The sequence below is a fragment of the Sturnira hondurensis genome, unplaced genomic scaffold (genome assembly GCF_014824575.4).
Source record: "Sturnira hondurensis isolate 20B ecotype Veracruz unplaced genomic scaffold, ASM1482457v3 Scaffold0009719, whole genome shotgun sequence".
Classification (NCBI taxonomy): domain Eukaryota; kingdom Metazoa; phylum Chordata; class Mammalia; order Chiroptera; family Phyllostomidae; genus Sturnira; species Sturnira hondurensis.
Genome location: NW_028082350.1, coordinates 12,702,716 through 12,727,689, shown reverse-complemented (window position 1 = coordinate 12,727,689; position 24,974 = coordinate 12,702,716). Strand labels below are relative to the sequence as shown.

The 24,974-nt window shown below is 39.8% G+C and overlaps 1 protein-coding gene across 3 annotated transcripts in view; it reads left to right on the top strand.

Moving 5' to 3' along the window:
- Positions 1-24,974, top strand: part of INTS6 (integrator complex subunit 6) — a 76,116-nt gene that overhangs the window by 38,666 nt on the left and 12,476 nt on the right. For all 3 annotated transcript variants that reach the window (XM_037057580.1, XM_037057581.1, XM_037057583.1), the window contains 7 exons: positions 9,340-9,523; positions 15,438-15,563; positions 17,136-17,290; positions 21,566-21,718; positions 21,844-21,976; positions 22,500-22,594; positions 24,415-24,525. In XM_037057580.1, the coding sequence (XP_036913475.1) occupies positions 9,340-9,523; positions 15,438-15,563; positions 17,136-17,290; positions 21,566-21,718; positions 21,844-21,976; positions 22,500-22,594; positions 24,415-24,525 (957 nt within the window). The remainder of the gene's footprint in view (positions 1-9,339; positions 9,524-15,437; positions 15,564-17,135; positions 17,291-21,565; positions 21,719-21,843; positions 21,977-22,499; positions 22,595-24,414; positions 24,526-24,974) is intronic.

Genomic DNA, 24,974 nt, shown 5'->3' with positions numbered 1-24,974 from the left:
GGGTGTCGGAAGACCCGTTAGGCGTCGTGGTGGTATCGGCCAGGGCCGTTCATGATGGTAGAGGAGGTAGAAAGAGGCAACTTTCAAGAGAGATTTAGCAGGTTAAATCAACCAAATTTGCCAACTTATCTTGCATTTGGGGTTATAAGGAAAAGGAGGATGGATGGCTTCTTGCAAGACTGGGTGGAGTGTGGTGCCATTCATTGAGCGAGGACACGCTGAGAAAGTCCTGCTTTGGGAGGAAGAAAATCGTGAGCTCAGTGTTGAGCATGTTAGAGGTACCTTAGAGAGAGCCATTCAAAAGGGAATGTTTGACACTCGAAAGATCTAGGCTAGATGTATAATTTTTAATTATCTGAGCATAGATAGTAATTGAAGCTGTGGGTAGGAGGGATGAGGGTTTAGAGCTTAGAGGGTTTATAAAGTGGCCAAGGTTGAAGCCTGACCCTTGAGGATCTGCAGTACTTAACGGCTAGGTATTGCAGGTTGAGGGTGGGGGTGGAACATGGAGAGAGGAGCAGCCAGAGAAGAGGAAAATCATGAAAATATTTCAGTATAAAAGCCAAAGGAAGAAGGTCTTTGTAAAAAGGGTACATAGTTCTGGATGCTCCTCAGAAGCCATACCTGAAAAATCTCTACTGGGTTTCATGACTCTTTCAGTTTTCTGTTTCTGTGTAACAAATCATCCTAAATCTTAGTGGCTTAAAACAACAACTGTTTATTATTTCTCAGGATTCCGTGGGCTGGCTTCATTCAGCTGGGGGCTTAGCTGGGGCTGGGACATCCGGGATGGCCTGTATTTGTTTGGGCATTGCCACTCTCTGTTGCCTGGGCGCCCTGCTTCTAGACCCTGTAGCCTCTGTCTTTCCAAGTGACCTGTCATCGGTCAGTAGTCCAGCTCAAGCTTCTTTACACGGCTCCTGGCTCCTAAAGGGGTGACGCAGAGCTGCGAGGCTGCGTGAAGACTTAGGCCTGAAACACGTTAACTACACTGTCTGTCTGTCGTCCACCACACTGACCGAAGAAAAGATCTTCATGGCTTATAGTGGGGGTTGTTTTAGTAGAGGGAGGAGACTAGGAAAAGACTAGCAGCAGAAGAAGAATTCGTTATCATTCCTCTGTATTTTTTTTAAACTTGACCCAAAGTTTCCTGAATGGTTCCGGTTTCTCTCCTTTCATGCTTCCTTTCCCCGAATGTTATTCCTTTACTTCCCCCATATTAAAATCTTACCCATCGTTATAAGCTTTCTTAAGTCTTCAGTTTCTCTTTTTTGTAATTTCCTTTCCAGCAGTCCTGAATTTTAATTTAGTTTTTCATTCCAGTGTCTGTTTTTTATTATTATTTCTTTTTGATCATGATCTTCATTTTGCACATTCCCTCTAACCTGCAAAAGTTTCTAGAGTCTCCATACAGTTTTCTATCTTCAGCCTCACTCAGATGCTGCTCCTCTGTGAGTCTGCCCCGGTTCGCCCCTGGTAATCCCGCACTCCCCTGTCCCTCGGGCAGCGTCCACGGCTGTCCATACGACAGAGTGTACTTCAGTTAGTTGTTTACGTGCTCTGGGAGGTAAGGAATACAGTGGCTAATGTGTTGCCTTGTATTAAATCATTCCTGTGTTAAAGCTGGATCCTGTGATCCCCCATTCTTATTTTTATAAAGGCCTCACATGATAACAATTGAAAATTGAATATTAATAATGACCCAATTACTTCTTTGATAACGTGCCAGGCTCACTGGTATTAGTGCATTAAACTGAAAAGAAATGTGATGGCTTGGTGTGAGAGGTTAAAACATTTTTTTTTTGCAAAAAATGTACGGTCATGTTCTTTGTATCTATGAATAAGGGAAGAATTTATGAGGTTATTTATGTTCTGTGTCGGCCTCAGAGGAGGTGTGTCCACATGTAGATTATCATTGTGCACTGAGTTAGATGGAGTAGTTGTTATGGGTTCAACCTGTGGGAAGGTGGTTTGTCCACTCTTGCTCTGGGTGCCAGGCAGGCTTTTTCCTTTGTGCGTGAGCACGTACCAGGGCCGGAATGATGAGCTGCTTACACCATAGGGACAGATGAGCACTCCCAGCTCTTGGAGAGAAGACTGTTTGGTTCTGTGGTGTTCTGCTAATGTTTCACAAACATTGCTGTGGAATCCGCGTCTGTGTGTCTGAATCCACATCTGTGTGTGCGTGTTGGGGAAGGTACAATTGTTCGCAGGGCATAGAGCAGGGCTGTGCTCTGATTGTTGCCCTCACTCTGCCCCTCTTACTCTTGTGCTTTCCTTAGGCTGTGGGAATGGGAGGGACCTTATTTGTTCTCTCATAAGACAAATACCCGTGGTATTTGTGGCAGGGACACAGCAAAGAGTCAGATTCCTCTCTTTGTACTCTTTCAAAGTGGTCTGATAGGCAGCCAGACAATAGGTTATTAAAACAAGAGGGAGGTGTGATTACTAAAGGATGTATAATTTGACCATGGCCTGGTTGGTTGCTCAGTTGGTTTGAGTTGCCATCCTGATACGCAAAGGTCAGGGCACACACGAGAAACCACTAATGAAGGCGTCAATAAGTGGAACAACAAATTGATGTTTCTCTCCTTCTCTCATATCAAGAATTAAAAAATGTATAAAAAAGTATGTATAATTCAAATTTCTCCACTAATAGAACACAGTGGCAGGACATCCAAGTACAAGGGGGGACATCCAAGTACAAGGGGAGACACCTCCTAAGTGTGGTATGCAGGTCGGTCAACCTTGACTCTCACAATGGGCTCTGGTGTGAGTATTACTCAGGAGCCAGTTAGGCTGTATGCCCGGAGAAATCTGTTTGGTTCCTGAGTTAAGATATTTGAAAAATAAATTTCTTTAATATTCTTTTACTGTTGGCTGACTTTTGTTTATTTTTTACATTCTGCAAGTTCAAAAAATAAATAACACTGTATGAGAATCCTCATTAGCCAAAGTTTCATAATAGTTTCTCTTAAAGTGAACTAGCTAAAATATTATCTCAAATCTTGTTTGGCTTGGTATAACCCTTATTAAATCTTGAAATAAACCCAGGCTTGTGGTGGGCACTCAGTGAATAACTAAATAATTAAAATTGAAGCTGAGACCTAGTCCATTCTTAGCAAAGTTACAAGTAATTAGGATCTGAACTACGATCAAACGTCAACCAACCAAATAAAGGGGAAGTTGCACTGCTCTGTGCACCGCACATTTGAGCATAGCTAGCAGTGAGTCTTCATTGACCTGATCTGCCCATCGTCTTTTATGTCTGTGGAGGAAAAAATCTCTTTTTCAAATGAGAAGTTCCAGAAAGACTTCAAGATGAGAGGACGATAGGAGAGCTCTCCGAAGGAAAGAAGGAGAAGCAGCACGGTCTTCCTGAACTTCAGCTGGGGCTGCCTGTCCTTTTCTGCTAGCTGTTCCGATAATTGCTTGAGATTCCTGGACTGGCGGTATCAATAAAATTAATCATTAAAAACAATAATATAGAAAACCCCAATTGTATTCAAGTGAAAATAAAACTTAGTATAAATCATTTTCTTTGCCTTATTAGTCTATTTAGACTGAAGCTCTGTCAAGTATAATCTTACGAAAACCCTAATGAAGACCAATAATATAATGATTTGGGTAAATTGTTGAATGACACATGATTTATCTAATTCTTCAGATCCTCAGTCTTTCTTAGATGCTCTGAACTTGATTATATAGCAGGGGTCAGCTGAGCGTGTATTCTCCAAACAGATGTCTGCTGGCATACAGTCCCGTATCACAACTTAGCTCTGAACTGGGGGTAGTAGTAGTACCCGCCTCATTGGTTTGTTATAGATATTGTCTGAAAAGACCAGAGAATGGTGCTTGGCACGTGGTAAGTACTCATATGCTAGCTACTGCTGCTTATTTTTATTGTTGTTATTACCCATGCACTTGAGAATTGGAAGAGACCCGTAAGGGGGCGAAAGCATAGGATTGTGCCTTATAAAAACAAATAAGCAATCTAAAGTGTTTATAACATTAAAATTTCTAGATTGATTCAGAAATCAGTGATTTAAATTTTTTCCTAAAAGTCATTTTTATAATGAAGGTTTCTTTCCATTTAATAGAATTAGTTTATTTTTATATTAATATCTAAGCACTTGATTTTTAAAAATGCAGATTATAGTTTCATTAATGGTTAGGCCTTGTTTAAGAATACAGAATCAGAGCCCTGGCTGGTGTAGCTCAGTGGATTGAGCATGGGCCTGTGAATCGAAGGGTTACGGTTTGATTCCCAGTCAGAGCACATGCCTGGGTTGCAGTCCGGGTTCTCCCAGCAGGGGGCACACAAGAGGCAACCACTCATTGATGGTTTTTTCCTTCTCCTTCAGTATCGCTCCTTCCCTTCTCTCGCTACAAATAAATAAAAAAATATTTTTTAAAAATACAGAATCAGAGGCCAGGTTACTTGGTTTTGATTCTGTCTCCTCATCTGTGACCATGTACCTTCCAGCAAATTACTGAACCATCCATGCCTCAGTTTTTATCATTTGTAACTAAAAATTATGGTGGGGTCTGTGGAATAAATGAATTAGTGTACATAAAGGGTTTAGGAAAATGTCTGCCATATAATAGTAAGTATGTAGTTAATGACTAATTTTTTAACCTTGGTTTTAACCAGTAGAACCTTGGTTTTTGAGCTTAATTCATTCCAAAGGCTGTTTGAGATGTGATTTGTTTGAAAACTGGATTATTTTTTCCCTTTAGAAATCATGCAAATTGAATTAATCCATTCCAGATCCCCAAATGATTCCGTTTTAATCTTTCTTATATATAGTACATGTCTAATACACTGTTTAATCTATAAATAAACACTTTGAAAACAAAAAAGGACTGGAATGTAAACTGAACAAAAAGGAAATGAAACGTACAGTGAAAAATGAAAATTTACGTCCACACTGGAACTAACTTTGTTGAGGGCAGTCAATGACTGAATATGGTGACAGGGGACGGACGGATGTTGTCGTTCAGAAGGGGGCCCCCTTCCCTGAAAGCGTCAGGCACCTGTCCTGCAGGGGTTCTTGCTCTCCTGTCTCCGGGCTCCCCTGGCACTTGCTTCAGGCTCACGGGGCCTCTGGCTCACCAAAGCCTTGAACCAGGGACGTTTGTTTTCACCTGAAGTGAAACACTATGTTGTCGCTGAACGAGTGTTGGCATGGTTTGCTACTTCTTTATCAGGGTGGTATTTCTCAAGAAAACTTTGCATTTCTCCCCATTTCCCAAGCACTTCCTTGATTGGTGGAGTGGGAATATCCTCCCTTCCCTTTGCCTCTGAAGGGGATCCCCCAGCTGCCCTCTGTTGCTGGTCCCTCTGATGGTCTGGGAGTTCTCGGGGCTCAGCTCAGAGCTGGGGGCCTCCACCAACGCCTCCAAGTGGAAGGAGATACTTGTAATACTCATATCCAACGAAGGACTCACCTGGAATGTAGTAATAATCCTTCAGGTCAATAAGAAAAAGACGTAATTGGGTTTTTTAAAAAGTAGGCAGAAATTAAGAGGCACTTCATGAACGAGCACTGCGGCACGGCCAGGGAGTGTACTCGAGATGTGTAGCTTCCACAGGCTTCAGGGGGTTCAGGTCCCATGGAGACACCACTGTGCACAGCCCGGAACGGCTGCAGGGAAAAAGGTAGCCAGGCCGAGTGCTGGGCGGGGAGTCCGGAGCATCTGGTGTTCTTGTGCTCTGCTGGGTGGAGTATAGATTGGTACAACCACCTTGGAAAACTGGCAGTAATAAAAGTAAATACGTTCAGACACCGTGAACCCAGTAACAATGCTTCTAGGTACACATCCAACCAAAATACAGAAATGCATGCATATTTTCCATGGAGATGCATACTCTAATTTCATAGTTGCTATTCATAATATACCTAAACTAGAAACAACCCAAATGCCTATCAGTAAAAAATGGATGAATTATTCTCCCCTCTCCCCCCACCAGACAGACACACATGCTGTAAGTCAATGGGAACGAATAACCTGCAGTTCCATACAATGGTATTGATAAATCTCACCCTTATTACATTGAATGAAAGAAGTCATAAACCAAAGAGCCCAAACTCTATATTTCCATTTACATAAAGTTCAAAACCAGACATAACTATTCAATTGGAAAAGGGAAGGGAAGGGACCGCGGGGGCATAGACCAGGAAGGTTTTGTTTTGTAACAAAGTTACACAAGGGCATTCGGCTTGTCAGAATTCATCAGGCTACACGGTCACGATTTATATTCTCTTATGTGTGTAGACTTGGATATTTCTGTGGTGTACTGTCCAAAAAATAATGTTTTGAGATCTATGTGTGTTGGATTTTGGAAATCTAGTTTATTTGTTTTAACTCTGGTTTATGGACAGACCATGGTTCATTTATCGATTCCCTTATTGGTTCATTTATTGATTCCCTTATTGGACTTCTAGTTTGTTTCCATTTTTCCTCCATTTAAAACAATGCTGTAGATAGTATTATTTTACGTGATTTCCTGTGAAAATACATGACAGTTGGTCTGTAACTAGAGGTGGCCTTGCCGGACCCTAGTTTGTGCTCATGTCCAGCTGACCAGACGTCAGATTGTTGTCCAGAACGGCTGTGTGGAGGAATAGTGGAGAGCCCTGCTGCTGTGTTTGCGTGTGCTTGTCATCACTTGGTGTGGTCAGTTTTAAGGTTTGCTGGTGTCGTGGGTGTGAAAGGGCACCTTCGGTCTTTAACCCACGTTACCTGGTGTGTGCTGAGCGCCTTCCCACACGGTCGCAGGCCGTGCGGGTCCTTTGGCTGGTTTGCCCGTGTTTCACATTTGGAAATTATCTATTTTTAAGGCGTAGTTTTCTAGTGCTTGATATTTTCCTCATTGGTTTGCTTGTAATTTGCTTAGATTCCCAAAGTCCATGTATTCAGAGAGACCTTCCTTTGTAGTCTTAAGATATTACTAGAATTTCAACTGTAGACTTCAGAGGTTGGGTAACTCAACCCTTCTAAGAATATTTTTCTTCAGGCTTTTAATTTTTTCCTGACCCTGTTTGCCTGCCATCACTTCTTCCTGTTGTACCAGCACATTTCAGCTGTAGAGGCTTTTCCTCTTACTCTCTGGTGATGAGAGATAGTGGTGATGTGGGAATCGGAAATAATAAAAGAAAAATTAATAAAATGTGGCGTTTATAAAATCGATGTAGCTATATGTAAAATATGCTCGTGATCCTTCTTGTTTTTTTGTTTATTTTACTTGAAATACATTCTAGGTCGTGCATGATGCAGCCAAAGGCCAATTATTTTATTGTATGTTGTCTGTCTTGTAGATTTTCACTGTTATCTGATTAGTTGTTCTTGCGTGTCAGATTACTGTCTGAGTAGTTGTTTGTGTGTATAGTAAGAGGTCTGTCGTTTTTCTGCCCACCACTTCCTTGTATATGAGGTCTCTGCAGCGCTGCAACCCACTGGATTCTTGAGGTCGTTCCACGTAGTCGTTACTTCTCAAAGCAGTAGCAGTTGAAACTCTTTTCCGCCAGTGTCACTGGTGCTTTGATGTTTCTGTCATCTTAAAGAGAAAATGACCAAGCACCTGGTAGTTGCGCTTCCCTAGTACAAAGGTGGTTAGTCTGCAGTAAAAAGGCTTTCTTACTTATCTTTGAAATAGCGGTAAGAGCTGTTTTTGCAAGTGCCCCAGAGCCTCTGAGGTTCGAGAACCTTCCTTGGAGAACATCTTGGCCCAGGTTTCTTTCAATCTTCCTTCCTTATAGCTTTGAATTTTGCCTGGAGTAGGGTCAGTGCTAGGGGAAGAGCTCATGACTCCTGGCCATCCATGGTCACCAAACCTTGGCTGATCTTGAAAAAGGAATTGTGGTATCTTGGCATGAACCTCTCAGAGAGAGGTGCCCGTTTGCAGAGCTTTACTTGGAGCTCTTGCCTTAGAATCTGATTTTCTTTCAGTGGTTTGATGTAAGGCAGTGAAGAGACTTGAGTCTTCTGTTGGTATAGAATGACTTCAATCCCTAATTTATTAAGTTGAGAAATCTTTGAGGTGAGAAATAGAACGGCTGTAAGCAATACAAGTATGTCTTTATGAAGAAAGCATAAACTCTGGCAATGAACTTGCAAGTGATCATTTCAACGTGTGTTCTGTAATTTGAAGGAAACTCTAGTATTTATATAAGTTCCCGAGTATGCTGATCCTGAGCTTTATTTTTATTTTTAAAAATTTTATGTGTTAAAAGATTTTAATTTTCCTAAGCACATCATCATCACACTTAAAATATTGTTAATAACTCCAGTAACATATATTTCAAATTTTGCTGGTTGTTTCAAAATTCTTTGCTTTTGATGGCTTTGTCTTCTACTCTATGACAATTCCACCAACCCTCCTCACTCCCCACGCTGCATGTTCACGCCATCAGTTTCTTGGAGGAACCAGGTCATCTGTCCTGTAGCATGCCTCACAGTCTGGGTCTGACTGACAGCCCCCCAGTTAAACGTGACCCTCCTGTTTCCCCAGTTGTCCCTGTAAACTGATAGCTAGAACTAAAGACTTGATTAGATGCAGGTTCAACCTCTCTCCTTTCCCCTTTTTCTTTCCTTTTGAGGGTTTACGTCTATTGCTTTGCACCCTGAGAACACGTACTGTCTGTTGTCCCTATTTAGTTATGCCCATTAGAATCACTTAAAGCTTCTTAAGATTTTTAAGAATCTTTTGATTCTGATTTAGCCGGTCTGATGGGGATGGGGAGAGCCATTAAAAAACAAATGCAAAAACCCCCAAACCTTCTATTTTTAATCAGATGTGGCAATAATCATTATCTTTTAATACATTTGATATGCAGTTAGAGTGACAAAATTTACTTTTATGCAAATGCTTTGGGAACATACTTTTTGTATAAAATGAAGCATATTTAAATTATTAACGGTAGAGGTGTTTAAGGCTGCTTACGTGGAATAGAAAAAGTATGGATTTAGACCCAGGAGGCTAAAATCATTTATTTTTTCAGAGACTCATTTTTTAAAAACTAGAAAATAGGAATAAGTGTTGTTTTAAGATGAAACGAAATGATATATTTGGAAACAGTCCAGCAGCTGGTGGGTTAGTAGAATTAAAATCTGAAAAGCATTACAGTAGCAGATTTTTTTCAACTAAGGTCTTCAGAGAAGAGCTTCAGAAAATTGAAGTAACTGTCCCATGTCCTGTTTCAGTGATACGTGTACACACTTTCGTTGTTGAACTTGTTTTTTGAGTGGTGAGAGACTTGTGTTGTTTTAAGGTAGGTATAATTAATGTGGCCTTTATAGTGTGTGGAAATCTTACCATTTGTTTTCCCCTTTCAGCTCCATTTACCTCTTAATTCTCCTTTGCCTGGAAGCGAACTGACCAAGGAACCTTTCCGCTGGGATCAGAGACTCTTCGCGCTGGTGCTGCGCTTGCCGGGCACCATGTCTGTCGAATCGGAGCAGCTGACAGGCGTGCCTTTGGATGACTCTGCGATCACACCCATGTGTGAAGTGACAGGCGGTAAGTTCTCTGCTGGCTGCGAGTCAGTGACAAAGCCGTTCTTCGGAACGTTTCTAAAGTGTACGTTCCAAAAACTCTGTGTTTGGTTGTGTTTGACAAGTTATCATAATGGTAATTAGTAGCCGTACACGGTTTTAAAACTGCACGGATGAAGGTCTGTGATTTGATTTGAACAGGATGTGAAAACTGTTGGGTCTCATAATGACAGTGATTTTTTTCTACATAGACGATGCTGGTATTTGAAGTCGTCGAGCTCATTTTCTTATCTACAGAGTTTGTCGGTGATTTACAAATGTTGTAGAATTATTTTCTGTGAAAAGTGCTTTGAGAATCATCTCATTGTCCGTTGTGCATGTAACGATTAAGCCTGGTGAGTGCAGTTTTCCCCAGAGGCAAAGGGGAAGCTGGGTGGGCGAGAGGACTCCGGGGTTGCGTCCAGCTAGTCCAGGTGGTCACTATGCTGAGTGGACATGAATGACACTGTTGAAACGGAACACGTGATAGACGGGCGTCTTCAGTGGGAGATTGGCTAACAGGTGGATTGATTTGCATAGATACATATCGAGTCCCTGCTGTGTACCACTGCTCTGTGACTTCAGGAGTGAATTCGATGGACTCAGTGTTCTTGTTTTCATGGAGCGTTTTGGTTCTTACTGAAAGAATTTGACACCCAAAGGTCCAAGTGTGGTGACCACGGACTCCCTCGTGTCAGGGACCTGCGGCAGAGTCTCCAGACACAGCTGGTGCTCCCCTAAGGTTCCGTCCTGCCAGCTTTGTGAGTCAAAGGGACGTGTAAGGTCTGCTGGGTATTGTGGGTGCTTTTCTTATTCTAAAATTCCGTGGGGTTTTGAACTCTGCAAAAGTCGCAGACCAAAAGGGCATGTGAAGTAGATAAGTTAGGAAGTTGTTCTATTTTTAAATGTTCCCATTTAATAGGAATATTTCTTGGTGAACTCTTATAATGCCTTCACAATTTAATCTACAAAAGAAAAAAGGTGTGTGTATAAACTTCTGAAGGGAAACCTGTCATCTTGTTTTGAAGACTCAGTGCTGAGGACTCTCTGTGCGTGGATAGTGTTTTTCAGTGATAGTCCTACTTGTTGCTGGGGGTGATGCATGTTTGTATTCAGAAAATTTCTCACTTTCAGCCTTGAACGGACCCATTTGCTAAAATGCTGATTTTTGTTTCTTTTCTTTTTTTAACTCTAGGGTTTTCACTTAACATTATAGAAGGGCCTTGAGAAAGGCCTATAATTTAAACATTTTTAAAAAGATTTTATTTATTTACTTTTAGAGAGAGGGGGAGGGAGGGAGAAAGAGAGGGAGAGAAACGTCAATGTGTGGTTGCCTCTCACGTGGCCCCCACTGGGGACCTGGCCCACAACCCAGGCATGTGCCCTGACTGGGAATCAAACCAGCAACCCTTTGATTCTCAGCCTGCGCTCAAACCACTGAACTACACCAGCCAGGGCTAATTTAAACATTCTCACATTGGAAATCCTTACTATAAATTAGTTAGATGGAACTTAGAATTGTGGGAAAGTGATGGGACTGCGGTTTGTCTTCTAGGACCAAGAATATTCAGAATGTGCAATGAAATGAGTGGCACAATCCGAGGGTCTGAAAAGAACCTAAGACACCCTGTCGTAGTTAATGTCCTTGCCCTTGGGCAGGAATGCACTCAAGTTATGCTGTCTGTTCTTGAACATCTCCAGAGGTGAAGGTTCCACGGTCAGTCTTGGTCATTTCTTTTAATGACCCAGGAACCTTAGCTGGTTCGGAGACCAGGAAGCTTTCCCGAGTGTGCATCCTGAGTCTCTCCTGCTGTGCTAGGTCACTTGCCTCTTTCCCTGCTCTTGCTAAGCAGTAACGGGAAGTTACTCGTGTGCTTTTCATGTATCTCAAGAATACGTTTTCTTGTTTATGGTTCACTGAAGAAAGTTTTGAAGATAAGACATCAAAAAAGTGGAAAGAACAGGAAAGCTAATACGTGTTGGCATTGAACTATGTAATATATAATCACTACCAATAATTCTTGTGCATTTTTTCTTGTGTGTTGTTTAAAACTTAATGATAAGAGTAGTGTGTATACATTTATTTTTCCCATTGTAAAGTAATTTATATTTACTGAAGAAAAATTAAAAAGAAACTTGCCTGTGTTGCCAAAATAACTGATTAATATTTTGTTATATTTTTATGTATGCTTTTTAAAAAAGTATATAATTGCCATTGTAAGCATTTTTCTTTTACTATCAGATAATTTATGAGTACACACTCTATTCCAAATAACTATTTTTGGTGCTGGGAATACAACAGGAACAACAGCCAGCTTACATTTTGGGACTGTATGACATAAAAGCATGTAAAATGACTCAATATTACTTTAAGGAGTGCTCCTTAATGTGAAGGGGAAAAAAAGTGTAAGGGTATAGAGAGTAACTTGAGGCAGACAATGAGGGTTCTTCGGGAGTCTTCTGAGGAGCTGCCCCCCTTTTTATCATAAACCTAAGGATTATGCTTACCCCAGTTTGAATCAATTTGAAATACTGCTTATCCTTGGAGACTGTTGGGCTTGTGTAAAGAAGTAAATAAAATAGCAATTCTTAAAATAAATTACATTTGCATATTTCTAATCTTGTAGTTAATGTCACTTGTTTGAAGGGGGTTAAATCAGCCCTGGTGTGTCTTAAAAATATTAATCCCACTGAAATTATTGTTACTGCATGTTCATTGACCTGCCTCTTTTCCCAGTTGAGGTAAAATTGACATACAGCATTACATTGGTTTTGGGTGTACAACATGAGTGAGTCAGGATTTGTATATGTTGTGAGGTGACAACCACAATCGGTGTAATAGGCAAGCCGAGATCCGAGCAGTGGAGTAAACCACACAGAGACCTCGGCAGAGGGCGGGGAGTAAGGGAAGAAGCGTGCACAGTTCTTTGCGGGGCAGCAAGAAGGCTGACCTGGCTGCCGCTGACATGGACGGGGTAGAGAGTGACAGTGTGGAGAGGTGGGGGAGGACCAAGTGCTGAATAGCCTTTTAGGTCCCAAGAAATATTTGCTATTTTCTTAGTGTGATAAGAAGCCATCGGAAGGCTTTTTATAGGAGGTGACATCTGATTCCTATTTCTGAAAGATCACTGAGTTGCTAGTTGAAAACATACTGTGAAGTGGCAAGAATGGAAGCAGGGACTAGTAGAGATGATGGTGGCTGAAGTGCTAGGTTTGGAGGTGGCAGGAGATCGGATGCGAAGCCGGACCAAGGAGGAGGGGAGTGAGGGGAGAAGAATCTGGGGTGACTCCGAGACTGGCCAGGTGGCCTGAACAAGGGGAAGTGCATGGCCGTGGGGGACGGTGGGTAGCAGAGGGGAGATACCAAATTAAAAATGTCTAGTAGGCATGTTGGTGGAAGTATTGAGGGTCAAAAGCATTTCATAAAAATAGTAAGACAGTTTTCTAGATTAAATCAATTTAACTTTCTTGGCCTCTGTAAAAGTATTTCCCAGTTTAGAAATGTTCTTTTTGTCTCTTCTCTGTTATACTAAGATGCTAAATAGTAGACTTCTGTGGGAAAGTTGGGTTTTTTCTCACTTACTGCCTTCAGACTCATTATATTTAGTTTGATTTTTGGGGGTGTGTCTGTGTACTCTATGTATCCACAAGTGAGCCAGCTTCTTAACTTGAAGGTGTGTGCTTTTCACACAAATATAATTAGTGGTCCTAGAAACTTTATGTTTCAAAGTATCACGCATCCCAAGAGGTGAGTTTTGACACAGGCCAAAAGAGAAACATTATATAGGATATGGCTCACTATGTAAAGATGACAAAAATTGCAATTTCTCTTTAATTTTCAAAAAACTAATGGGTTTTGAACCCATTATTTACCTTTAGATATTCACCAGGTGACTCAAGTTTATTCACTTTTCTCTAATTTTTGTTAAACATCTTTGTTAGTAGTTTTATTTCATACTAAGATCGTTACTTATTTACTTACATTTTCCTATCAGTGAACTGATGACACAGGTTAGGGGAGTAGAGGGAATTGCCACAATTAAAACTTTTGTTTTTTAATGGCTTCTTGGGAATATGCTTAAGTGTTATGAAATAAGATATTCAGCCTGTATGTAGTCCTCTACATAATTTATGTGTTAAGATAAGGTGGTCAGCCTTTTTATTTATTACTTTATGTACATGTTTAAAAAGTATTTTAACTGACAAATTCTTCCAAATAACTGTGACTCCATGTAGACATCCTGTTTTAAATATTGATTTCAAATTAATACTGTGACTTCCAGGGAACAAAGTACACCGGACTGAAGTTTCTAATGCCCTGAAGGTTTGAACCTTGCCTTGTATTACTGTCCTAACTTAGTTATTTAACTTCTGCATGCTGTGGTTTTCTTATTTGAAAAATGGAAAAAGTAACTCATGCTTGTTGCTAGGATTAATAAATAAATACGATAAAGTGATTAGAATAGTGCCAGGCACATAGACAGACGCTGAGTAATTGGTAGGTGTTTTCATGATCACTGTCATTACCGTCCACAGGTAGGTTGTTTGTTACATGATACTTGTTTTTCTCGGTAAAGCTGACTCTGAGGATTTGAATCCCACTGCTTTTTAATGTTTTTCTTTCTGAGTAGCCTTTAGCAGCCGCATGTTAAGTATAAATTGGTCTGAGTGATTTGTGTGTCGGAGGTAATGGTGCAGCCGAGTTCGGTCGGATTGTTGACTCTGTAAAATTCCACATTGAGCTCATTGAAAATTATGTTGTAAGATGTTTGATTAAAGATTGTTTTAGTTGTTAAGGTTTTCAGTATTGTTCTACATAAGCACATATAAGAGAAATATGATACAAGTAAAATGTATAGTTATAAATTTTATGGTAGTCACATTAAAAAGAAACAAGTGAAACTATTTTTAATAATATCTTAATTCAATATATAAAATATTATTTCTCCACATGAAACCTATATTTAAATTGTTGACATTTTACATCATTTTCGTATTAAGTCTACAAAATCAGGCACATGTTTTATATTTACCATGCATTTCACCTTGGACTACCACATTTCAAATTCTTAATAGCCACAGGTGGCCGGCGACCGCAGGTCTGCACAGGTCTAGATATATTGAAGTTCTCCATTAAAGAGATCTTTCCATTGTTTTTTTTTTTTTTTATCACTAGCATTTTAATGCTTCTGAACTAAAAATTCTATAGATGATAAAATATTCAGAAGGGAAATTTACTTAAGATAGATAATTCTCAAGTATGTAAGCCAGATGAAATCTAGAAAAGCATATGCTACCATCTGTATATTAAAATGCAAATATTTAAAATAAGCAGTAACTATCAGCACACTAATTAAATAATTAAGTATCTACTATCTGCTTAGCATTGATCTTACAGTACACTTTTGTTAAGCGGGGATAAGATTTGGAGCGGTTAGATACTAGATGTTGTGTGTATATAGTAAAGACAAATTGTATTGGATAACATTTAGAGATAGTTTTTCATGTATATATTTTTGAAATCACATTTTATAAAATATAATATATATACATAATGTATATTATATGTACATCACATTTTATATAATATACATAATATAAGTAAAAGATGACCTTTTTAATTGTGATTTGTTCAGACCAAGATTTGTATTTTCCATATACTGATAATTGGGAAAAAATTTATACGTTCCCATAAAATGGAATTGTTGGTTTATTGAAAGTAACTGTTTTGTTCATTCTCCCATAAGATAATGCAGTAAGTCAAACTTTACCATTGAACTTCTGTTAATCATTACTGTCAGAAACTCCACTATACTAAGGAGTCTCCACTATTCTTTCTTGCTAATGTCAGGAATTTCTGCAGCAGACTTTATTTTGCCCTTTTCTATTTAAAATCTCAGGCCGCTCGTACTCCGTATGCTCCCCGAGAATGCTCAATCAGTGTCTGGAGTCCTTGGTGCAGAAAGTGCAGAGCGGGGTGGTCATCAACTTCGAAAAAGCAGGGCCAGACCCTTCCCCTGTAGAAGGTATTGTCGCACTTTTCTTACGGACTCTCTAAACTTTTATAAATTATTCAACTAGAATTGAAGGACTAAGTATGATTTGGCCTTAAGATCGACAGGACCAAATCATTAAGATGAGGAAACAGCTATTGGTAAAGAGGGAAGATTCATTAGGAAAGTCAAGGTAAACTGTTAGTGGTTCAGTAACGTCACTTTTTAAAAAGATTTTATTTATTTATTTTTAGACAGAGAGGGTGGGAGGGAGAGAAACACCAATGTTTCTTGTGTGCCTCCTACTGGGGACCTGGCCCACAACCCAGGCGTGTGCCCTGACTGCGAATGGAACTAGCGACCCTTTGGTTCACAGGCCAGCACTCAATCCACTGAGCCACGCCAGCCAGGGCGTAACATCACTTTTTTAAGAGCCAAAAAACTTTTTAAGTATTTACAGATGAGCAACCTCATGTTTCCTTTTTAGTATAATGTTCTCTCTCTCCTGTATATATGCTTGTCCCATTAGTCTTATTTCACAAATGTGTTTGTTTATTTAATTGCCTAGCTATATTTTTTCTAAGGACCAAACTAGACCGAACCAAATGGTTTACGAGGTTCCAAAAACGAGGACCCGGTCTTTGCTGCGAAGCTTGATTATTTATCTCTAGCTCAGCACCACCTGGCTGTATTCCAACACTCTGTGGTCACGAACTGTTCGTGTCGCGTATTTAAGGAGTTGCATTAGAGCCAACGGACAGCTCTTGCACCTGGGCCGTCTGGGCCGCACGGGGGAGCAACAAGAGTTAGAAAGCTGGCGCTGACGATCGGCAGAGGTGACCCACTAGACTGGGACCCACTAGGCTGGGAGAGAGGGTCACAGAGGTGAAAAGTTGGGTACCCTCAGCGGGCATTATAGGGAAGGGGCAGAAGGTGGCAAGATTATGTAAATTGTCTTACTCTTTCTGCCTTTTCTTTAAATAAACGTTTTCTTTTCATTGAATAGTTAAGCATGGAATGTATTTATTTTTAGATTATTTTATTGTTTGGTTTAGAGCTGGGCGCTAAATAAATGTTTAGTTGAAGAGAGTTGCTATTTTGATAGAATTATTTCAGATTAAGGGTAGGTACTTCAAATCAGGATTTGCTTACTCATTTTTTTTTAAGTTACCTGGCTTTAGTTGAAATGATTACTCATTTAGCAATGCTTACCTAGTATTTACTAAGCCAAGCACAGTGATGAAGAAATTGAGTGTTTGCCCTTATAATCTGGTGGGAGAAGCATATTATTCATTGAACAACTATTTACCAGAAAGTATGTTTTACTTATTCTGATTGGGCAAGAAGAGGATGCATTGGGACCTCTTTTCAGCTGTTGAACTCACAGTGGCATTTGCAGGCTTCACTCTAGTGAAATCTAATCTGATCTAGATGTTAAGTGGTCATGATGGTATTCTACCACTTAAAATAGGAAAATTCAGAATTGAACAAGTATTAGGGCATTTTTATTAAATTAAGTAATAATAGATATCATCGAAGTTTTGATGCTTTTTCTCCTTAATGATATATGCCTTTTTTTTTCCGGTCTTAATTTCTGTGCTGTAGATGGCCAGCCAGATATATCAAGGCCTTTTGGATCTCAGCCTTGGCACAGCTGTCACAAACTCATATATGTCAGACCGAACCCTAAAACGGGGGTTCCTATAGGTCACTGGCCGGTTCCAGAGTCTTTTTGGCCAGATCAGAATTCTCCGACATTGGTAAGTGCCAGACGGACTGTGACTTTGTAACAGTGACCGTTTATCTGCTTTTTATACTGGTTTTAAGTACTGCTTTCACTTGAGTATGTGGCTAATTTATAGAAAGGACAGTGTTCACAGTGTTGTGATAAGCTATTAATTGCTTTAGTGTATTGCGTTGTTCGTTATGTAGTAATGGGAGAAAGGCACTGGTTCCTTTAGAACTAATACTCTGCTGATGGGGTTTTTTTTTTTTTTTAGCATCTGGGTACAGAATCATAAATGTTTCATGAGTTCTCTTTGGACTTTAAACATAACGTAATGTGAAGATTTGTCCCAGGGACACAATTTAGAATTTAAATGAAGGCTTACACAATAATTTTAACCATTTGCCTGCAGTCTTTTAGGATTTAGTCTTACAAATTTGTGCTGACCTGCATGGTTTCAGTTTTTTCATCATTTTGGAGGTTTAAGATAGAAATGATTTTCTGGGCTTGCTTTTGCATTATTTTTTGGAAACAGTAAAGCTTGTTGAAAGGTTATGGTGAATTATCAGTATTCACTATATAGTGAATAATAGTGAATTCACTATTATTTCTGATAATAGAGTAAAATTATACAACATATCCATATAATCTTGTTACTACATTTTCTTTCACATTAGTATTTTTTCTAGTATATGAGGATATCCTGGGCTATTTTGTGGGAGAGCATGACATACTACCCTTAGAAGATAAGACTTGTATTTCAGATATCATTCAGATATCTCTTAAAATCCAGATATCATTGACAAATTAAACTGAATCCTATTTGACATCTTTTATACTTTAAACCTATATCAACTCTTCAAGATAATAATTACTTTTAATCTATATGACATCTATAAAGTGATTTCCTTTATTCATTTGGGGTTCATTGAAATTAAGATTTAGTAAATTTCAGTAAGGCATCTTCTTTGTTCCTTTTTTCTTTTTGTTCTGATTGAACCATCATAGTTTTTTTGTCTGGCCTTATAGAGAAAAATTAGTTTCTTTTTTTATTTTACTTTCTCTTCTGAAGCCCTTTCAGCTCTTATAGAACAGATACCATATTTGTATGAAATAGTGTTTTATTGGTATTCTTTTGATTGTCTTTATTTAATACCCTCAGTAGTATGTATGGTACTTGGTCTAATCGTAATAGAAATTCAAAATCAATATCACCATCATTATCTATTAATATTACTCTGATTGTCTGTTGGAAATTTTTACAAGCCAAAGAGGATTTTGAAGTGTGGGTAGGATTTCAAGTGGGAGGAAGAAATGTATGAGAAAAAAATGTGGAAGTAAAAAAGAACAAGGTATATTTAGGGGAATAACAAGTAGCTGAGTGTAGGTGGGTCATAACACATATGTAGAATATCAAGAGTGCTAGTAAATGAGCCAAATTGTTCATGACTTTAAATGCAAGGTTAAGGAATTTAAGCTTTTTTTTGGTGGGCTCAAAGAATACCTGAAGGCATTTTTATGGAGTACTGCTTTAGGAGAACTGATGTGGTGTGGTTATTTGCAGCAAAAGGAGGAGGTGGATTGGACGGTGAGCAGGTTTCCTATTGGGCTCTTATGGTTCATGTAAGACATATTAAGACTTTGGATTGAGATGGTAGAAGAGAGATTCATAAGGAAGATAATATTGGGAAGAACTGGCAAAATTTAGTAACTGAAGGATATTTGAGGGGAAATGAAACTTTTATGAATAATGATTTCAAATAAGAAGTAATGATATTGAAATTTAAGTGTCATTTATTAGAGACTGATGCTGAATTTGAATCATGGCTCTACCAAGTATTAGTTATGTGCCTTTGGTTAATTATCTTCCCTATGCCTTAATTTTCCATCTGTTAAATGATGATGGTAGCTCCTATCCCTCAGGATTGTTTGGGGGATTAGATGAAATAATGAATTCCAAGTGTCTTTGCCAAGTTCCAAAGGACTCCTTCCCCCTCCCTTTCCTCTTGGACCTCAGTGTGTTCATCCAAAAAATGAGTGTGTTTCATGGACTGACTCAGTGAGCTAGGTGGTAGGCATGTGCTGGGTTCACAGGAGCAGAAGATGGATAGCACAAGATGAGTACAACGCTGTGCTCACCCTGTTGAACGTTACCATTTATGGGGAGGTCAGAAATATAAAAAATGTAGTAGAGTACAGCCTGGGACTGTAACAGCAGGGCAGAGCAGAACCCTCCCACAGGGAGGTGGCACCTACCTGCCTGGCAAATGTTTGGGATACAGAGTGGGAAGGGGTGTCAGGGAGGAAGTCTTTTTGTGGTCGAGAACTTGCCAGTTCAGACTTAAAAACTTTATTTGCAGTATGCAAGAGAAAGAATGACAAAGCAATCCGGCATAGCTTGTGAGAAGTGGGGGACGTGAAGGATGGTGGTCTGTTTGAGCAGCTGCAAGTAGTAGTTGGGGACGGCCGGAGCACAGCGTGCACACGGGTGGTGGTCGGAAGGCGGGCAGCGGCCAGAGAGTCAGACATCTGTGTGTGTGTCATGTTAAGAGTTGGGACCCTATTTTAAGGTGATTGTTTATCACTTTTACCTAGTAATTTTAGGTAGCATAATTATTGGGCTGGCCAAAACATCCATGTGTTTTTTTTCCATAAAATAATAAGGCACATTTTTCATTTGTACCAGTAACTTCACTGATTTGGGTATTATGAATATGTTGGACGTCTCCCACGTGGTCTAACATAGGTTGTTCTCCGTCGAGGTCTCGGTTTGGTCGCCCTCCCCCTCCGCAGGTCTGCCAGGCCGCGGAGCAGCATCCAGCGTGAAGTCTCCCCCGCAGACTGAGAAACCGCTCCTGGCACATTTGATCGGTCACAGCACCTTCTCTGTACACTGCACAGATTTTTTCCTGCATTTCAGTTGCATTTTTACCTTTCTTGAAACAATAAAGCATAATATGCTGAAAATATGTATTTTCTTCCACCTTTAGCCTTAAAATGGCTGTACAAAAATTCAGCAATTTTGATATGTTTTTTTAAGTGCACGCTGATATGACTGTTGCCAAAACAGTCTTAACAAAATTGTTTCAAATGGAGTTAAAGACAACTAACTAAGCACGACTAGAGTCCTCTTAAGGAAGAAACCAGACAAACTCTTACATTAAATTTGCTGGCCATGGATTAGAGGGGGCTAAGTAATTAGGGAGATTAATAAAAAATAACCAGGATACCAGTCTAGTCTGCGAAATGAAGGCATGAACTGGAGTGGTAGGAACTGGAAGACGCGTTTCCGGAGAGATGAGTGCTGAGCACTGCGCACCCGCTGTGTGTGTCCTCTGCTGAGTGCCTTCGAATTTGTGGGATCATTTTATCTAGGTCTTTGTGACAGTTACATGTGGAGGGTGAGGGAAGGGTGTTAAGGATGACATCTAGGTTTCTAGAGTAGGTTTCGTGGTGCGGGGGAGAAATACCCAGTTGGGTAGTAGAGTGAGGGACCGCTGCAGGTGTGGGTCACGTGCCGCAGGCAGTCGTAGGCGTGCGAGGAGTGGGTGGGATCTGGTCCCCACGCGGACTTGGGGGCCACCAGTGTACTGAGTAGCTGAGGCTAAGAGTCCTTTACAGCTATGAAATTTGAAATTATTTTCCAATAGCTCATATTTTCCTCACCAGTCTCTGATCAGTGAGGTTTTATTTATTTATTTTCCAATTTCCAACCAGTATTAGTAGTTAAGTCATGATTCAGGATCGCAGGCTGGGGATCACCACATCCCCAGGGCTCCCCTCACCACCCTGGCGGAGGACAGAGGACCCAGGAGAGGAGGGTGGGGCCAATTCAGACCTTCCCAGGAAACATGCCTTCTGCCTAGTGCCTGTCCCAAGTTTACAAGTAATTTAAAAATATATAGTGTCCTAACTTACAGTATATTCAACAACTTTCACTGACCGAGGTGTATGATCGATCAGTTTGGAGGCCACTACTCCATACACGTAATTAAATTGCTACAAGTGAGTACTTAAAACTGAAGGTTTCTGTATATTCCTCAGATATGAAAATGAATACTTAATTCCAAAAAATTATATTTTAAACCTAACGAGAGTTTCATTTTGTGTAGGTTTTGAAGTCTTTCTTTTGAATATTAAAAAATTTAAGCTTTGCATTTCCAAGATTCTTTCACTTAGAGGTGCTTTGCCTAGTAAATTGAACTCTAACTAGCAAAACTAGTTAGAGTCCATTTTGGCAGTGAGGGATACTGAAAATGAGTTTGTTTCTGGTATTTTGTGTAAATAGTAATAAGCCTTTCCCCTCTAGCCACCTCGTACGTCTCATCCTGTAGTGAAGTTTTCCTGTACAGACTGTGAACCAATGGTTATTGACAAATTGCCTTTTGACAAATACGAGTTGGAACCTTCACCACTGACTCAGTTTATCCTGGAAAGGAAATCTCCTCAAACATGTTGGCAGGTGAGCTGATCAGTTACCTGAGTTCAGTGTTTCTTAAAAAGTGAAATCGAGTCAATGGTTTATATAATCTGTAAAGATTTTAACCTTCATAAAAATGGGAAGTTTCCATCTCTCCTTTTGAACAGGTCTATGTGAGCAATAGTGCGAAGTACAGTGAACTGGGTCACCCGTTTGGTTACCTGAAAGCCAGCACGGCCCTGAACTGTGTCAACCTCTTCGTGATGCCTTACAACTACCCTGTCCTCCTTCCCCTTCTAGGTGAGTCACACCTGTCGCCTTCTCTTGGGCTCCGCGCACGTTTTCACTTGGCAAATGTTTTCCTGAATGAGTGAGTTTGTTCCAAAATAACATGATAGCCTAAAGTTAGGTTCTGGGCACCATCGGGCTGTAATTTTTGAGTACTTTTGGAAAAGGCTAATTTTCCTTTATGGAGTCACCTAGTCACAATATTAGCAGGTATATTTATAGAAGGCTCTGTACATACTCTGCTTATGTCCGTGAGCCTGTCTCATGTCTAGGTCTAGATAGGGTGTAGTTTTTCTTTGTGTTTCCTGATTCCACTTTTATCATTAGGTATAATTCTAGACCATAAGTGGCACCTTTTCATTTTTGAAATGGTATTACTGATCTAAAATTACAGAACCCAACATTTTACCACTTTTACTTTGTTAAAAGCTTGTATCTCATGTTACTCTTCCTCTCACAAATAAGAAACTTATCTGCCTTGATTTTCATCTGTGAAAATGAGTGGTGACGGTTTGTTTGCATTATACATTCATAGATGACTTGTTTAAAGTACATAAAGCAAAACCAACACTGAAATGGAGACAGTCCTTTGAAAGTTATCTGAAGACAATGCCTCCCTACTACCTTGGGGTAAGAATATTATTGTTAAAAATGGAACTTGTTATAAAGTATCATATTATGCTTATAGTTTATTCTAAGTATTCCTGTTTTTTGCCATTTCAGGTTAAATGTCATGAAAATTGTGTGTACGCATGGCCAGTATAGATGTAATGGGAAAGAAATGTTTCAATGATTTGCAAAAATAAGGATGATTTTGAGCATAGACAGTGCCTACCCTGTGCCTGCTGTGGTCCTATGCACGTTCCATGTATTAACCCCATTTCATTTATGTAGTAATCCTAGGAGGCAGAGATGGTTATTGTCCCTATTCCATAGATAAGGAAACTAAGGTACTAAAAGATAAGTTAAGTGGTCCAGGGCTACAGTGCTGATATATGGGGGCTGGAATTCAGACCCAGGCAGCCTGGTTTCGAATGTAGACTTTTAATCTCAGTCACTGCACCATCTTTTTAAATTGAAGTTTCAGAATTATTTCTCTCTAATGGTTTAAAATTATTTTTGTTGCATTATTTTCTAAATCTTCAAAAATACATTCTTAGGTACATAAGTGTATATTCACATAGAACCATATATTTTTAAAGCCATGAATTTTCTGATTGCTTAAAATCTAGTTTATTATAGTAGATAAAACCAGGAACATATGTATTAGTAAGTACACTACTTTATGAAAAGTAATTTAACAGAACGATCCCCACTAAAAGCACTTTTAGACATTACTTCTGCTTTTAATTAAAGAATAGTACAGCATTTGACTGTGACGGATCTTCATAAATGGTCCCTCTAAGAACATTAATTTCTTGAGCTTTAAAAACCGTATTTTACAGCTTTAAGAGAGAAATTGTATGAGCATCTGGCACATAATACCTGCCTTGTAAGAGTGAAAGGAAGAAGCACTTTGAATATGAAATGTTACGTATGTTGACTCATTTATATTTCATAGGAACCCGGAGGACTTAGCCAGAGCTGCACAGATATGAACTATCAGAGATTTGGTATCTCTGGGGTTTGATTCTAGTTTCACACAAGTGCTTATCCACTTTCTAATGTGTCAGTGAATATCATCCTTTTCCTGTCTCTGTCCTATTCATATATGCTGGACACTCCTGCTAGTGATAGTTGTCATTGTCCCTAGTGGTTCTCCATTGGTCTCTCCTTACAATTAAATATTATTTCGTTACACCACATCCATAGTAAATATTAGACTGTCTTTCCTCCTCCTAATTTTTCCTTCTGTTTTCCTTCAGCTCAGCTAGCGATAATAGCCATGATTAACACCTACTCAGTGCCTACTGGGTGCCAGATACTTCTATAAGGGCTTTCCATGTACTATCCATTTCGCCCCATGACAGCCCCACGAGGCGGACCCTGTCACTGTCATTTTACAAATGCAGAGTGAGGCACAGAGAGGCTACCGACCCCGAGACTCGGGGTCACGGAGCTCGTGCGTGGTCGAGCCACAGCCCACCCAGCTACCCAAAGTGGGACTCTCCTCTTTTCTGGACTCGTCTGAGTCTCTACCCAGGTTCTGCCAGGTCTGCCTCCGCCCGGCGTCGCCTGCCCCCTTTCCTTCCCAGTTCACTGTCTCCGAGGGGACCAGGGAGTCTGGGCCTTCACCGTTCTTGCCCTGGGTGTTGTTGGTCTAGCTTCTGATCCCTTCTAACACTTTCAAACTGCCTTTCATACCACTGACAAACATTCTACTGCAATACAAGTATGGTATTACTCCTACTGCAGAGAAGGAAATTGGGGGCGGGGAGAAGTTTTCAAAACTGACAGAATGCATCTAGCCTGACGTTTTTGACAAGAGGCATTTTCTTTCTTGCCTGTAGCCTTTGAAGAAAGCTGTTCGAATGATGGGGGCGCCCAACCTCATAGCGGATAGCATGGAATATGGCCTCAGTTACAGCGTCATTTCATACCTCAAAAAACTGAGTCAGCAGGTAACGCTGGGGAATAGAGAGCCTTTGTGTATTTGGAATGGTTTGGCTAAGAAGGTTAATGGGCCAGATGTTAGTTCTTGATAGTTCGAATAGAACTCCATTTTATTAGTATATTATATTTTAAAACCACACGTATCATATATTAACATAATTCTGTCTCAAGTGCATGGCATGCTATGTTTTGAAATGTTAGTTTCAAATAATAATTCCTAGTTTATGAGATGATTTCCTAGACTTCCAGTTTGTGACCATTCTTTGTTTTCTTTTGAGAAATTTGTTAGGAAGTTGTTTTTCCTTAGGAAAAATGCCAGTTCCTTTTGCTTTTTCTTTTAAAACCTGTAGTTTTTTTTCTTTCAAAATGGGAATTTCTTTTGAAATGTTTGTAAGAGACATCTAATTGTGTCATTTTGGGCATTAACCACCTTAGCAGATACTATGGTAGTTAAGCA